Below are 16,125 nucleotides of genomic sequence, written 5' to 3'. Positions count from 1 at the left end.
CCTGAGTTTTAAACCCATCTGTGTGACCTTAGATGCCTTAGCCATCCTGGATCTGTTTCATTATCAGGAAATAAAGGAGGATGAAGTGTAGAGATGTTATTCTAATGATTGTCAGGAGGTGGGCATGGAGGGAATTGTAGAACAGTGAGAGGTGCTTTTTCAGACTACACGTGCCTCTGCCCCTCACCCCCTCAATCCCCCATCTCTATCACGAAGAAGCATGTGATAGACCCATTCCTCCTTAGCCAAGAACTCCTGAATTACATAAGCTATCTCCAAGGCTCTCTGCCACATGAAAATGTTAATACAGAATTTGAGAACTGGAAGAAAATTCAGACATTCTCCAATCATTAATTCAAGGCCCAGAAGACCTTTAGCCCTGTTCTTATAACCACAGTTAGTTATAAATGTGAAACTTTGGGGAGTGTGAGGCTTCCCAAATCGATTAGCACTTTATTGGATGGATGATGTGATAAAATACATTATTTTTCCCAATCTTCACCCTTCTCGAAATCCATGCCCTTTGCCATGTGACTTTGAAGCTCCTCCCACTAAAGTAGAATATATTTCACCATCCATTGGGGTTGGGTTTGGCCAGGTGACTTGCTTTGATTCATGGCAACTAGATGTGATATGAAGAGAGGCATTGAATGTGCCTGTGGGATCCCACCTTTCCCTATGAGGAGAACGTGCATTTGGTAGCCACTGGTCCAAAGAGGCTAACAGACATTCATAGCAAACCAGGCCCCAACCCTCAACTTAGAGCCAAACCCAACCAGTCTATATCAATCGAATCTCAGCCGATCACAGACATGAAAAAGAGAAATACAAACTTATTGTCATACAAGATTTTACACTTGATAGTTATGCAGCATTTTTATGGTAATAGGGTAATTCAGAAGATAATTTACCTATACCAATATTTTAAACCTCAATAATTGTGAGAGTCTGAAGAAAAATATCACCCTCTCTCTGTCACATATATAAATATTGTTATATAGGTACAAAAATGAAAATGTAATTACAGATCTATAAAATAGTACATCTTAAAAAGAATAGATCTCGTGGCAAAGAGTCATCTACCATGCACAGAACCTCTCAATCTCATTCAGTACAGAAGTTAATAATTACTACAGCTCTTCTTCCTATCTAAAATAATAACAATCAGCCCAACATTGTAGTTATAGCTTAGTTTATCTGAAGACACCACTGCATAAGACAATTACACTGTGGAAAGCAAAGTATTACACCTCAATTAATCTGAATGCACAGAAATAGGAGTATTTTAGTCATTATTTTATTAATAATAAATATATTTAAAACAACATATATTTTGTGGCTTTTTACAGTAAAGAAGATTTTCAGATATATATTTTAAGATGAATTTACTGAAATATAAGGAGTTAAAGTTTTTGCTTAGTTTCTTTTTAAAATCTTTTTAAATGCACTAGTTCCTTGTCCTGCCTTAGGAGAAGACCTAAGGCATAGGGACCTATGACCACAATTGAATATTTGCTTCATGGTACAGGCTCTTTTGGTACCTTAAGGCAAGGATCATTGTCTAGTGCTATCAATAAGCTATAGAAGAAATAACTGATTAGGCTAACTATGCACTGACCCCAGGCTATCCTCTGAAAGTTTCTTTGGAAAATGTAAGCATAATATTTACCACTTACCAATGCAGAAAAAAAAATTGCAGCTATTAAAACCTTTCTAGTTCTGACTACTCATTCATTGATTCAAGAAACTGCTGTTGAGCCCCTACCATGTGCTCCGCACTATGGATAAAACTGGGAATAGAACAAGATCTGGCAGGAGAGTGGGGGAGAAAGGCAAGTAAAGAAGCAAGTACAAAACGTGATAGGGAACACCCAACTGAATCTTTTTTTTTTTTTTTTTTTTTTTTTTTTTTAGAGACAGAGTCTTGCTCTGTTGCCTGGGCTAGAGTGAGTGCCGTGGTGTCGGCCCATCTCACAGCAACCTCAAACTCCTGGGCTTAAATGATCCTACCGCCTCAGCCTCCCGAGTAGCTGGGACTACAGGCATGCGCCACCATGCCCGGCTAATTTTTTTCTATATATATATTTTAGTTGGCCAGATAATTTCTTTCTATTTTTTTTAGTAGAGAAGGGGTCTCGCTCTTGCTCAGGCTGGTCTCGAACTTCTGACCTCAAGTGATCCACCTGCCTCAGCCTCCCAGAGTGCTAGGATTACAGGCATGAGCCACCTCGCCCGGCCTGAATCTTCAGGGATAGAGAAACTCTGCACAGAAGTGATGACATCTGGCCAGGCGTGGTGGCTCATGCCTATAATCCCAGCACTCTGGGAGGCCGAGGCAGGAGGATTGCTTGAGGTTAGGAGTTCAAGACCAGCTGAGCAAGAGCGAGACCTCGTCTCTACTAAAAATAGAAAAAATTAGCCAAGTGTGGTAGCACGCACCTGTAGTCCCAGCTACTGTTTGAGCCCAGGAGTTTGAGGTTGCTGAGAGCTAGGATGACACCACAGCACTCTGGCCTGGGCGACAGAGCAAGGCTCTGTCTCAAAAAAAAAAAAACAAAGAAAAGAAAAAGAAAAGAATTGATGACATCCAAGTTAAGATGTAAAGGACAAGGAGAGAGTAACCAGGTGTGGTGGTGGAACCGTCTTCCAACCAATGGAAACATCACGTGTAAAGGCTCTGAAGTGAGAGACAGCACAGTGAATTCCAGAAATGCAAGTAATTCTGGTCCGTATGTGCTTTGCACATTATGTCTTTCTGTTTAACCTATCTATGAAAATAAACACTTCTACACTTAGCGTCCAGGAGATTCTCCTCCCACCTCATTCAATTCCTTCTCAGTCTCCTTCACTGTGTCTTCACCATCTCTCAATCATCTGGTCATTAGAGTGCATCAAGCTCAGCCCCTCAGACTCTGTGTTCTCTATCTACACTCATTCTCCAAATTATCTCACCCAGGCTTCAAATTTGCTCATAACTATTAAATTTCACATCTTCCCTGAACTCCTGACTCTTGCTCTGCACCTCCACTTAAATAACTAACAGGCATCTCAAACAAGATATGTCCAAAACCTGACTCTTGATATTTTCCCCACCAAAACTTCTTTCCAGTCTTGTTCAACTCAGTAAATAGTGATTCCATTCTTCTAATTGCTCAGGCCAAAACCTTAGAGACATTTTTAACACCATTCTTTCTCAAGACTCATATATTATCCATGAATAAATCCTAACCACACTATCCTAGATATTCAGGATCCTATCACCCTTCAACTCCCTGCACTACGACTACCCTAATTCAAGCCACCATTGTCTCTGGCCTGGAATATTTCAGCTTCAGAGTTGTGCTTCTGCTTCCACCTCTGTTCTCCACAGTCCATTCTCAACACAGTAGCTAGAGGGATTCTTTTAAAAATATGTCAGATCACATCATTCTTCTGCTCAAAGCCTCCATTAGCTTATAACCTTATTCAGAGTAAAAGCCAAATTCCTTCAAAGTAGCCCACAGGCCTTTTATTAATACCACCTTGCTAACCAACCTCTGCCTGATTTTCTCCCTGTGATACCTGCCTTGCTCACTCTGCTTCAGCCACTCGGCATCACTGGCCCCCAAACACCCCCAGCACTTTTTTGCCCCAGGTCCTTTGCACATGGTGTTTGCCCTTCCTGAAACCCACTTTGCCAGCAGCTATGTGGTTCATTCCTTTACTTCATGCAGGTCTCTGTTCAAATCTCACCTTATAGGTGAAATCTTCTCTCACCTTCCAGCATAAAATAGCTCTTCCTTACCCCACCCTCTTGCCCTGCTTTGTTTTTCTCTTTAGCTCTCATCACTATGAGACTCCATTACCAAACAAACAAAAAAAAAAGTGCTTATCTACTTATTATATATTTTCCTAACCTAAAATATAAATCCCCTAGAGTGCATAGATGTGTTTTGTCACTCTGCTATTCCAGAACCTTAGAATACTGACTGACAGCTGATAGGCCTGTAGTAACTATTTGGTGGATGAATGAATAAAAACTGAAAATATTATGTATTTTTCTCACAAAAACTGTAATTTTCTATTTTTAAGTTATAATATAACTTTTCTATATTGCATCCCTAATTAATAGTTAAGTACTTATATGTAAAACTAAGTAACACTGCGACTTTTTTCCTATAGCATAAAGACACGCGCGTGCGCGCGCACACACACACACACACACACACGCACACATGCACAAGGTTCACTGACAAGGGCTGCACAATCAGAAGCTCTGTAGCACTCTTTTCCTTTCCGTGGCTTAGTGCTTCTGAATATACTGAAGGGATATATTGAGCTTCTGTGTTATCTTAAAGCCAATTAATACTTCACCTACAATTTTCCTACATATGAGTTAATAACAGTACTTTGTAAATATTTATAAAACATCAATATAAAAACTGTCAAGACTACACAGGCAGACAATTCAAAGAAGAACTACAAATAGCCAATAAACTTAGGAAAATGTTCATTTAGGTCAGTGTTCCTTAATAGTTAATGTTCAGCAGCCTAAATGGCCTGGATAAAGGAAAAGCAGAATCACTTCCAGGAGGCCAATACCAGCAAGACATTCCTTATAGAAACAGGAAAACATGAAATTGGAAAACCCACTCACTATGGGGGTGTGGGGTCGGAATACCTGTGATGGAACAATAGATGATGTGAGGAGCGATCTTGTCAATATCTTCATATCCCAGGCCCACAGCAGACAGTTTGCCAGGGACATAGTTTTCCACAAATACATCACAAACAGCTGCAAGCTGAAGGAAGAGGTGAAGATGAGTCAGGCTTCCAAACTTTTGACAAATCCCAACACGACAGAATTTTAATTTCAGTATACACAATTGATCCTCACTTTGTAATAGTCCAGAAAAATCACAAGAGGCAGATGAAGTAGAATCAGATAAACATAAAAAACCTGGCCAACTACTTGAAGTATTACTGACAGTAAGATAACGGCTATTAAATTTTTGTAAATACATGGTATTGAATGGATTCTATTTCCTTTAAATGTAGCCTAGATAAAGAAATATCTATGCTATGTGGTCTGTTGAAATATATTCTCAAAAGGTTAGGTAGAAAAATTAGAACATAAGTACATGAAATATATGAAAAACATCTTTTTTAAAATCTTTACAAAAAAACTAAATACCATGCCTACTACTCTCCATCCCTATCATGTAATAGTCCTCATTATAACATTCACTTAATACATGTAAACATGATTCTGAAATGCTCTCATACTTTTCAGACACTTTCTTTCCAACGCGTTTTAAATGTATTTAATGAACCGTTAGTTTTTCTCGGATTATTAAACTATTAGCCCGGTGAACCAGTAACTGTCACAAATAGGATCCAGATTTTGACTCCCAGAACACCGCTATAGGAATTAGGGGACAATCAACCATTGTAAAGCTTAGTTTAATTCTTTTTCAAAATTTCAATTGTGACTGCATACCTTTTAAAGTCTTTTTTTAAATCATCACAAAAATTGTACTAGTTCACTCACATAAATACATTACAGTAATTCTTGAACACATCCAGATGCCTAATAACTATTCAATAATTTTTTCTAATTTCCTTGTTAACATATATTTAGATATTGATTTAGATATTCACACATATACAAACTAACATAACAGAATAAGATTCTAGATTGAGGTGGGCAAACCTTTCCTACAAAGGTCAAATAGCAAATATTTCAGGCTTTGCAGGCCATGTACATTCTCTGTCACACATTGTTCTTTATTTTTCTTTAACAATCTTTAAAAATGTAAAATCCATTTTTAGTTCATGGACCGTACAAAAACAAGCCTGACTTGGCCCACATAGTTTGCCAACATTTGCTCTAGATGGAAAGGTTTGAATTAACATAAACTTTAGATGTATACATGTAAATAAGTTGAGTGTCTGATATTATGTCAATATAATATATACTACATTTGGAGTATATACATAGAATTATCTGACCTAACAAAATTGGAGGCAAGGTGGATCTTAGGAAGCATCTCAAGGAAATAAGCTGTCGTCATCCAGAATGCTTGAAACCAGAGGCCCAGGTGACCATTTCTCAGGAAAGGCATATAAATATATTAAGATGTAGGACAGAGATAGAAAGGTTTCAAGTATGCACCTCAAATCTCAAGCCATAGAGGCATCCTTTCCAAATTTCAGGTGCCAGTTAACAACTGAGCTTCTTTTCACATGGCCAACTCCACATAGCATGCTCCAGGATGGGCCCCAATAGAAATGCATGATTCTGCCCCAAGCATTGCTTGGGAGGTTGAAGGGCAGGTGTCAGTATTAAATAAAACACGGACCTCAGTTACACTTTAATTTATTCCACAAATTTTTCTAAGCATCTGTCTACTACTTACAAAGTACTTCTGCAGGCACTAAAGAAAACAACCCACGTGATGTATAGCAAAATTCCAAGACTGTTTCATCTAGACATAAGATAAGTGAGAGTTCATTAATTGTTATTTCAACTTTTCTCAATGTTTTAATTTTTTATAATAAAATGTTGGAGGAAAACAAAACCCAAGGCATTGTTCTGCTGACCATAGTACATGCCCATAATAGGGATATTGTGACTGTCAACTAATTAACATAAAGAATTATTTGAAATATCGGATGACACGTTTGAAAGTTATCAAATCATATTGCCACGAAAATACTAGGCTCCACACAGATTTTGTAAGCAGAGGTTTGCTTTTTACACAACCTGGTTTTGGTTAGCCTCATTGACAAAGGAGTCATACTTTTTGGAGCTCTCATGTGTCCAGCTGATTGCCTTGTATAATACTTTGGAACTGTTTCTATAAACTAGACTCATTATATTAGCAATCATAGCCACCAAGGTCTGAATGCAGGGGTTGTTTTGCTACCCTTAAGGCCAAAAGAGTAATCTGTGCCAGAAAGAATATAAAAGACTAAGAAAAAAAATAATTTTTTCCTCTAGGCAATAAGATACATAACTTATGAATGGAGTAACTAGCTAAAAGGAATAGACATAAATAATGTCCCCAGGCAATCTGTTTAAGTTCAATATGAGTTGAAATGTACTTTATTGTTATCAATCAGACTTGAAGAGAAATCAAGCCCATAATGACACATAATTTTAAATTGTTACAATCTGGGAGAGGACACTGGTGGGATCCAAGGAGAGTGGGAAGGAAGTGCAGGCAATCCATTTATTTTGGTCAGAAATATATATGTAAGCTGAAATATCCATATGAACATTGATGTCTTAGTAGCAATAGTTATGAATTCCACCTATCACTGTCACATTGAGAAACCTTAATAAAAATGTAAAGTATTTTTTAAATCAAATCTGAAACCTTGACTACTCAGCATAAATTATCAGAATGTTCTGCAATGGAACCAAAGACGCAGGACTGTGAACACTGAAGACATTACCAAGAAACACAGAACAGAGAGAGAAGTATCAAGGGTATAACAGTCTACTAGATAAAAATAACAACTATTGAGGAGAAGATAGTTCTTATTGTCTGAGAATAAAGACAATAAAGTTGAGTCCAAGGCAAGGGTAGTCACTGTTGGAAAACAAAGCAGGCCAACAACAATAGAGAACAATTTAGAAAAATCAACTGAGTTTGAAAACAAAAACAAACAAACTAAACCTAAGTTATGCTATGCGAAAGATATGGGAAAGCAGGGTGATAAGATCAGGAAATTTTTCAACTGTAGGGTTCAAAATATATCTAGTAAACAAAAATTCTAAATTGGCTAGATTGATCCAGCAGAACCAAAGAGGATGGTCACTGATTCTGATCTCAATAATTAAAAATTACCTCTCAGTCACCCAGATAGATAAAGTAGCAGCAGAGCAATGAAGCTAAAGTAGATGCTTTGATAACTTATACCCAACTTTTTTTTTTTTTTTGGAGACAGTGTCTCTCTCTGCCACCAAGGCTAGAGTGCAGCCGGACAATCATAGCTCACTGTAACCTTGAACTCCTAGGTTCAAGCAATCCTCCCAGCATCCCGAAGTGCTGGGATTACAGGAGTGAACCACTGCACCAGTCAAAGACCATTTTTCGTATAAGTGGGTTCTGCAGGGCCAACTGCAGGACTTAAGTATGCTTGGATTTTGGTGTACTCAAGGGTCCTGGAACCAATCCCCCGTATACTTAGGCACACTATACATCCATGAGATTAGATTGTAAACCTCAACAAAGATGGCAAACAAGTTTTATCTCATGTGATGAATCCAACATCATGTGCATCAGGATATAATAATAGCTAATACTTAATGAGTGCTGACTATGTGGCAGGCACTCTTCAACACACTTTACACATATTAATTTTAACAATGGCCCTAAGATCTAGGTACTATTATTAACCCCAGTTTACTGATGAAAAAAACTGAGGCACAAAGAAGTTCAGTCACCTGCCTGACATCACATAGCCAGTAAGCAGAGAAGGCAAGATTGGAGTTCCATGTGAAGCTATGCATCCTTAACTATTATGCCTCCCTGCCCCTCAAAGAAAGATGCTGAAATTGGGTGTGAATATACTGGCCATCTGAGTAAGTGTTAGAAAAAGCTTCGGCTCTCCACTGATGTAACCACGGTTCAAATATCAGCTTTTCCTCTTACTAGATAAGTAATCTTTGGGGCATCACCTAGATTCCATGAGACTCAATTCCCTTCCATGAACACGGGGATTCCAATATTTCACTTACAAATCTAATTCTGAGAATTAGAGGAGATGATGTAAGTAAAGTACCCAAGCCCAGGATCTGATGCAGAGTAGGCACTCAGTCAATAGTAACTAGTACTATAATTACACACAATATACAAGAAATTATAAAACACATCATACTTACTGTAAAAGTCAAATTAAATTCTTGAAGGTCACAAGAAGTACAGACTGTCACAAAAGTACAGATTGTCAATAAAATACAGTTTTAAAACACTTTTACTCTGATGTTTAAATCACTAATTACAACCTAGGTGGTAAGATGCCTTCCCCAGAGTATACTGTACCTCTTTGATGATTTTCACCCCTTTTGGATCCTTGATATTAACAGCTATACTCTAAAAATTAAAATACATATATTAAAATACTATCATAAAGGTTTTTCTTATTACTGACAGTTCAACAAGAAAGTCTTTCATATCATAGATTCTTCTCTTAAGGCAAATTTATTTTACTCATAATGAAATATTTAAATCATCTCTACTGATTTTATTTGCAATTAGGATTTGTTAGGATGATAGCAACGATTATAGTAGATGTTTTCCAATAATAATAGAGTGTTAAGCAATTAGCATTCCCCAAAAGAATAACAAATGTAAAGAATCAAATTATTTCTCTTTCATAAAATTATTTCCATTATAAATTCTCAGGCAAAGTTACTTAGTAGAGAAGGAAGATTAGTAAAAAACTCTATTGTTTTTATTTGGTGACAGGTGAATGAATAAAATTTCACCTTATTTGAAATATTAGTTTCATCTACAAAAAAAGAAAAAAAATAAAGCCATAATGATATCAAAAATTTTGTTATGACAAAAGAATTATGAAAGCAAAAAAGGGATGATGTCTTACTTTTTTATTTCGGTTAACACTGAGAAAATATGTACTTTCTGTCCCCACAAAAGGTGGCCCCCAAGTTCGTGTATCATCACCAGTTCCTGAAAACAATAATATGAACTATTAAACTTGAATTCGGAAACATGATGGGGCATTTCAAACTCATGATAGATATTCCACAGGCGCCTGAGCAAGATCAGCTCAGCACAGTGGAATCAGCAGCCTACAGGGGCCATAGGAGCTTGTTAGAACTGCCTGAGCTCTTTGCCTGTTCATGTTCATCACTAAATCTTTCCATAGCCTCTTTCACTAAGGTCCATGATTGAAAGTCAAAATCTCGAAGGAAATATCCTACTGGCAGTCTTTAGATTTAATGAACAGCAAATATCAAGGGTACAAAAATTACTGTCAGTTTTTGGCAAGCAAGTCAGTTAGCTCTTTCAGTGTTTCTTGGCATTGAATGCACAAGAAAATGTTGAGTCTGCAAAAGATTTTTGTTAAATACAATTTAAATCGGAATAATGATGTGTGAGTCTTTATGATAAAGTGGCATCTGGGGCTAGGTACAGAATAGTCTACAAAGTATTTCTGTAGCAACAACAAATCAGAAAGGCAAGTTAAGTTACTAAATAGCAAATGTCAATAATTTAAAATACTATTTTAGAATAAAATTTTAGTTGTCTAGGTCTTGCTTTGAAGTAAAAGTCTAAAAACATTTAAAAAATAGGGTATTTTGTTCTGGATATCCACTTCAAGTAATTTTAAAATGTATTCATGTCTGATTCAAAGATAACACTGCAGAATTACAGAAAAAAGAATTTTCTTTGTGCAAAAAGCAACTGGCAAAGAACGTAAATAGAACTCAGAAGTGAATCAATAATTAAATGGCACAAAATAGTATCACTTAAATTAAGATTTTTATAATATAAGTTCTGATTAAATATTGATGAAAGAAACTAATCACTATATGGGTAATTACAACTAAAGTATTTATCAGTAGTCCCCCCAAAAGAGAGAATGTGGGTTAAAGTTTTAAATTCTAATCATTTTTTTTTTTTTTTTTGAGACAGAGTCTTGCTTTGTTGCCCAGGCTAGAGTGAGTGCCGTGGCGTCAGCCTCGCTCACAGCAACCTCAAACTCCTGGGCTTAAGCGATCCTACTGCCTCAGCCTCCTGAGTAGCTGGGATTACAGGCATGCGCTACCATGCCCAGCTAATTTTTTTCCATATATATATATATATATATTTTAGTTGGCCAGATAATTTCTTTGTATTTTTAGTAGAGACGGGGTTTCGTTCTTGCTCAGGCTGGTCTCGAACTCCTGACCTCGAGCGATCCACCCGCCTCGGCCTCCCAGAGTGCTAGGATTACAGGCGTGAGCCACCGTGCCCGGCCTAAATTCTAATCATTTAAAAGATGTAATTAACTTATTAGCCATTAGATTTTAACAACTGAAATTGATCAAGAAAAACAGACATAATCTTTTGAAAAAAAAATAGAGGCTGAAGAATAAACTCATTTATTAAAAAGCACACACACACAAGTGAAACAGAGTACACAGGACAGAGGAGAAAAGAAGCATTAGTTGTGTCATCATTGGTTCATTTCATTGGAGATGAAATAGATGAAACAAAACAATAAATGCTAACTGAGCAGAATGGCATGCTCAAAACATCAGGGGGGAAAACAAACTAAAAGAGTCCTCTCAGGCAACCTCCCAGAAACAAACCAGCCAAAGACCTCACGGGAAATGTGTATGTGAATGTGGATCTTCAAGCTCAGAGTCACAAGACAGTCCAGCCTCTTCCATTTTTTTTTTCTGACGCTCCCAATACATTAAAATTTTTTTTTTTAAAAAAAGAATCAATGCTAAGGTAAAGCTAAAATTAGTTTATTTTAAATGTTTTCATTCGTTTCTCTGGTGGAGATATGTCAGAAGTCTAAACTGGAGGCCTATAAGGCTTTCCTCTCCCTCCCATCCTTGGGATCTAAACAGAGTTTTCAAGAGGCAGAAGGATCCATGCCCATGGCGCATGACAGGACATGTAGGGTTAAAGGTCACTGGTAAACTGGCAAACTGGTAAAACTGGCAGCTTGAGAGACGTGTTTGACCCACACAGTTTTTAAAGTTTTCGACTAGCTGCCATGATTTCAAAACCTGGACATCTCTTATAGAAATTCACACTGCCTTTCTTAGATGGCCTTTCAACACATTCATCCATTCAGCAAATATTTATTGGGCACCAACTACATCAGAGACACTGCTTTGTGCAGAGCAGACACAGCAGTGAACAAAAAACCAGCATCCCTGGGCTCATATTAGCACAGTGGGGAAAATTCCGGAATTTTAGCAGCAGTATCTGCTGCTCTTCCCAACCTACTTCCCTCACTTAGGCATACAGATTACACCCACTGACTGGCTACCTCTAAAAAAAGAAGAAGAAAATTATGCTTAAGTTTGATATGTTCTTTGATTACATAAATAAGAATAATCTAAGTCCTAAGTCAGAAAACTACAACCAAAGTTTAACTGAAAAGCTAGAGAAGTAGACACAAAAAGAGAGTAGTTCTCTACTGAAATTTGAAAATACTACCAAGTCACTTTTAACGAAAGTCACTTTTTCTCATATCCATGTTGAATAACTATCTCAAAAACCCAAAACACCTAAATATATAATATGAACATTAAAATGTATTGGGCAGGAGAGTTAAGGGAAAGAGAGTAATCAGTCAAAAACAGAGCAATAAACACCTGCTAGGAACAAAATTTGATGCCAAGTGTACAGCGATGGGACATACAAAAGGCCTAGACAAAGAAAGATCTCTCCCATGGTGCAAACTAAAAAGTACAAAGGAGAAATAGGTTTAAGTATATAGGAAATAATGATTTATAAAATTAATATAAATACAAATATCAGCTTGCTGACCAACTGAGATAACAAGAGAAATTAGAGTGAATGCTCTAAGAATAGAAGATGCAAGAAAACCAATGACTGAAATCAGGAAGTGCTGTGGTGTTGAAATCAGACAGCAATGTGAAAATTAGAAGCGTAATTGAAATTGGAAAAAAAATAGTCAGTATCCAGCAATGATCAAAAGTAATGAACATCATTGACTAAATAAATGAAGCATTTTTTCTGGGAAGCAGGACTCGCCAGGCACTTCTACCACCTGACACTGATAAGCACAGGGTCAGATAATTAAAATGTAGTAAAATATAATATAATAATACACAATATTCCTCATGCTTATCTGCTAACTGCTTTGGCCTCTTAAGAAGATCTATTTAGCAGGAAATTGAATCTGCCAGATCAAGTATTCTACTTTATAGGGCTTAACAGTTACGGTAAATTAATAAGTTGACATAATTCTAAATTAGTCTCTTGTGAGTCTTATAGATGTATACACTCTATTCAGCACAAGACCACTCTTAATGATTTGAGAATTCTGTTCCAGATCCAAAAGGATCAGATCTTGAAAAACAAATAATAATAGGAATTGTTGAAAACTTACAAAACAAGCTATTTATAGAACGATGTAGAGCAGTGGTCCCCAACTTTTTTGGCACCAGGGACCGGTTTCATGGAAGACAATTTTTCCATGGACTAGAGTGGGGAGTGGAGGGGTCAGGGGAATGGTTTCAGGATGATCCATGCACATTACACTTATTGTGCAGTCAAACCTCTCTGCTAATGATAATCAGTATTTGCAGCTGCTCCCCAGCACTAGCATCACCACCTCAGCTCCACCTCAGATCACCAGGCATTAGATTCTCGTAAGGAGCTTGCAACCTAGATCCCTCACATGCACAGTTTACAGCAGGGTTCTCACTCCTATGAGAATCTAGTGCCTTCTCTGATCTGACAGGAGGTGGAGCTCAGGCAGTGATGGGGAGCAGCTGTAAATACAGATGAAGCTTAGCTCGCTCACCCGCTGCTCACCTCCTGCCCTGCAGCCCAGTTCCTAACAGGCCACAGATTGGTACCAGTCTGCAGTCTGAGGGTTGGGGACCACAGATGTAGAGGACATAAAAAATGTGGACTGTACCCTTTAAGTGTTTCTTGGAGAGAAAGGGCACACAATGGCACTTTTTTAAGCAACTTTATCAATAACAGGATGAGCTAAAGACCAAAATGCTAAGATGGCACTAGATAAAAGTAAGAATTGTGCAACCCTGTCTCTACTAAAAATACAAAAATTAGCTGGGTGTGGTGGTGTGTGCCCTGTAGTCCCAACTACTTAGGAGGCTGAAGCAGGAGGATCGCTTGAGCCCAGGAGTTTGAGGTTGCTGTGAGCTATGATGAAGTCCCTGCATTCTAGCCGGGGCCACAGAGTAAAACTATGTCTCAAAAAAAAAAAAAAAAGTGAGAATTGTATACACAGAATTTGCTTATGTGGTGGACAAAGAGGAAGAAAGAACAGGAAAGATGTCAGATGAAAAACATAAAACAAAAAACTGATCTAAACTTAGATGTGTTTCCCTCAAAATCTCTAAAATTATAAAATGAGGAAATGTTTCTTTAGGTTGGGGTATTTGGGTTTATTTTTTGACAGACTTTGATTCCTTTTCCTTCTCTCCTGTATCCTATTTCTTCCCATCTATCCTCCCTTTGTCCTTGCCTTCCCTTCATCCCACAGTAAAAGAATGTCATCAGGCCCACTCTGTGGCATCAGGCCCACTCTACTCAGTCTCAGTGGTAAGGCTTGTGTGGGGTAAGGAGGGCCAGGATCAGAGCTGAGTGCCCAGATATTCCTTAATTACCTGTGTGACCCTGAACAAATTACTTCACCTCTCTGTGCCTCTGTTTTCTTATTTATAAACTAGGAATAATAACATCCGCCCATAGGGTTGTTGTAAAGATCAGATAAACTAAAATAGGCAAAGTGTTTAGAACCATGCCTGGCACTGTGATAAGCGTTGTTATCATCACTGTTATATGTTGCATCTCAGCTTCTAAGAGAAGCTTTCAGGTGCACGAGAAGGAACTGGCTTGAGCTTAGGCCTTAGCACATATAGAGTAAAAGAGGTCTTTAGTATAGCTTCAGAGGAAAATAACGAATAGAAAAGAGAAAATAATCCTTTCATTTCAATTCTCTCTTCTACCCATTTACAGGTACAGTCAAGGTGGATATTTAAAGAATTACTAAAAATATTAATATCTATTAGCTTGCTTCTATTTTTTAAAGGGAGCAATAGCTTTACCTGGTCTCTCCACTTTTATGACTTCTGCTCCAAGATCTCCTAAATTCATAGTAGCAAAAGGTCCTGCCAGGACTCTACAATGTTAACAATGATAAATAATTACCATCTTGAAAACTTTTATGTTAATTCTTTTCTTAATACTCCAGCCACACAGACCAGCTCATATACTATTAGTAGGAATCAAAATTGTTAAAACTGTAATTTTGCCATATGTATCAAGAGCTTTAGAAAAGTACATCCCCTTTGATCCAGTAATTTTATTTCTAGAATTCTATACTACAGAAGAAATAGAAAATGAGGCAAAGATTTGTGTACAAGGAAGCCTAATTTATAACAGTGAAATATTTGAGGATGAGTAAGTAATTATGTGACATCTATGTAATAAAATACTATCTTATGTTTTTGTTGAATTTTGAATGACATGGGAAAGTAATCAAAATATAACATTATTTTTAAAATGTATAAAACTGTAATTTTCAATATGGTTCCAATTATTGCTTTTTTGAATTATACATAAATATTTAGATTGGGAAAATGCATAAATTTTACACTAATTATCTCTTACAGTGAAAGATTACAGGAATTTTTCTTTTATTTTTTTCTCCTCCAAAATTTCAACATAAACATATAAGTATCCTCTTATAATCCAAAAATAAATACATGTTTTTGAGAGAAGAGGAAAACACAATCACCAAAACAGTACAGATAAACCAGTACAAACCTTGTTAGATCCAGAATTTTTACACCCTCCAATGGCTTTATATTGTCCATATCTGGCAAACACAAAAAATATTTGAAGAGTATTGATTACTAATTTTCAGAGGGAAGAATGCAGAATTCTTCGTATTCTGTTTTAAGTAGTATCTATGACTATCAAAAACAATATTTTTCCTTCATAATGATTCCGCTTTATATGTAACGTAGAAATCTTGCTCTTATCCAATTAAAAATTGATCTGTAAAAATTAAAGGCTCTAATACCAGACTATTCACAGCTACAATGAAGATTGTTTGTCTAATGAAAAATAAAAAGGTAACTAAACAATGACATCCTAACAAGTAGGATACTGAAAGTAACAACAAAGATCTCTGCACATTTGTTCTTTCAAGACGGAGGAAACAATAAATTTTAACAGTGTATTAAACAATTCACAATCACATGTGTATTTCCCTTTTTCTCTTCATTCATCAGCTATAAAAATAAGTTGATAGATCAATAATTATATTAATAATTCATTGAACACATTTAACATCAACATTAAATCAAAAAATCAAATTTTAGCCAAATGGTTTACAAAGTTTAGATCATGATGACTGAGATGAAGATGAACTTAAGCCAATGTG

The 16,125-nt window shown here is 36.8% G+C and overlaps 1 protein-coding gene across 1 annotated transcript in view; it reads right to left on the bottom strand.

Moving 5' to 3' along the window:
* SUGCT (succinyl-CoA:glutarate-CoA transferase) overlaps positions 1-16,125 on the bottom strand; it is a 699,594-nt gene that overhangs the window by 663,599 nt on the left and 19,870 nt on the right. The window contains 5 exon segments of the mRNA XM_045564447.1: positions 4,661-4,781; positions 9,033-9,083; positions 9,595-9,680; positions 14,783-14,856; positions 15,504-15,555. Coding sequence (XP_045420403.1) covers positions 4,661-4,781; positions 9,033-9,083; positions 9,595-9,680; positions 14,783-14,856; positions 15,504-15,555 — 384 coding nt within the window.

This window comes from Lemur catta, chromosome 11 (assembly GCF_020740605.2).
Source record: "Lemur catta isolate mLemCat1 chromosome 11, mLemCat1.pri, whole genome shotgun sequence".
NCBI lineage: Eukaryota > Metazoa > Chordata > Mammalia > Primates > Lemuridae > Lemur > Lemur catta.
This window is presented reverse-complemented; position numbering and strand designations above follow the sequence as displayed.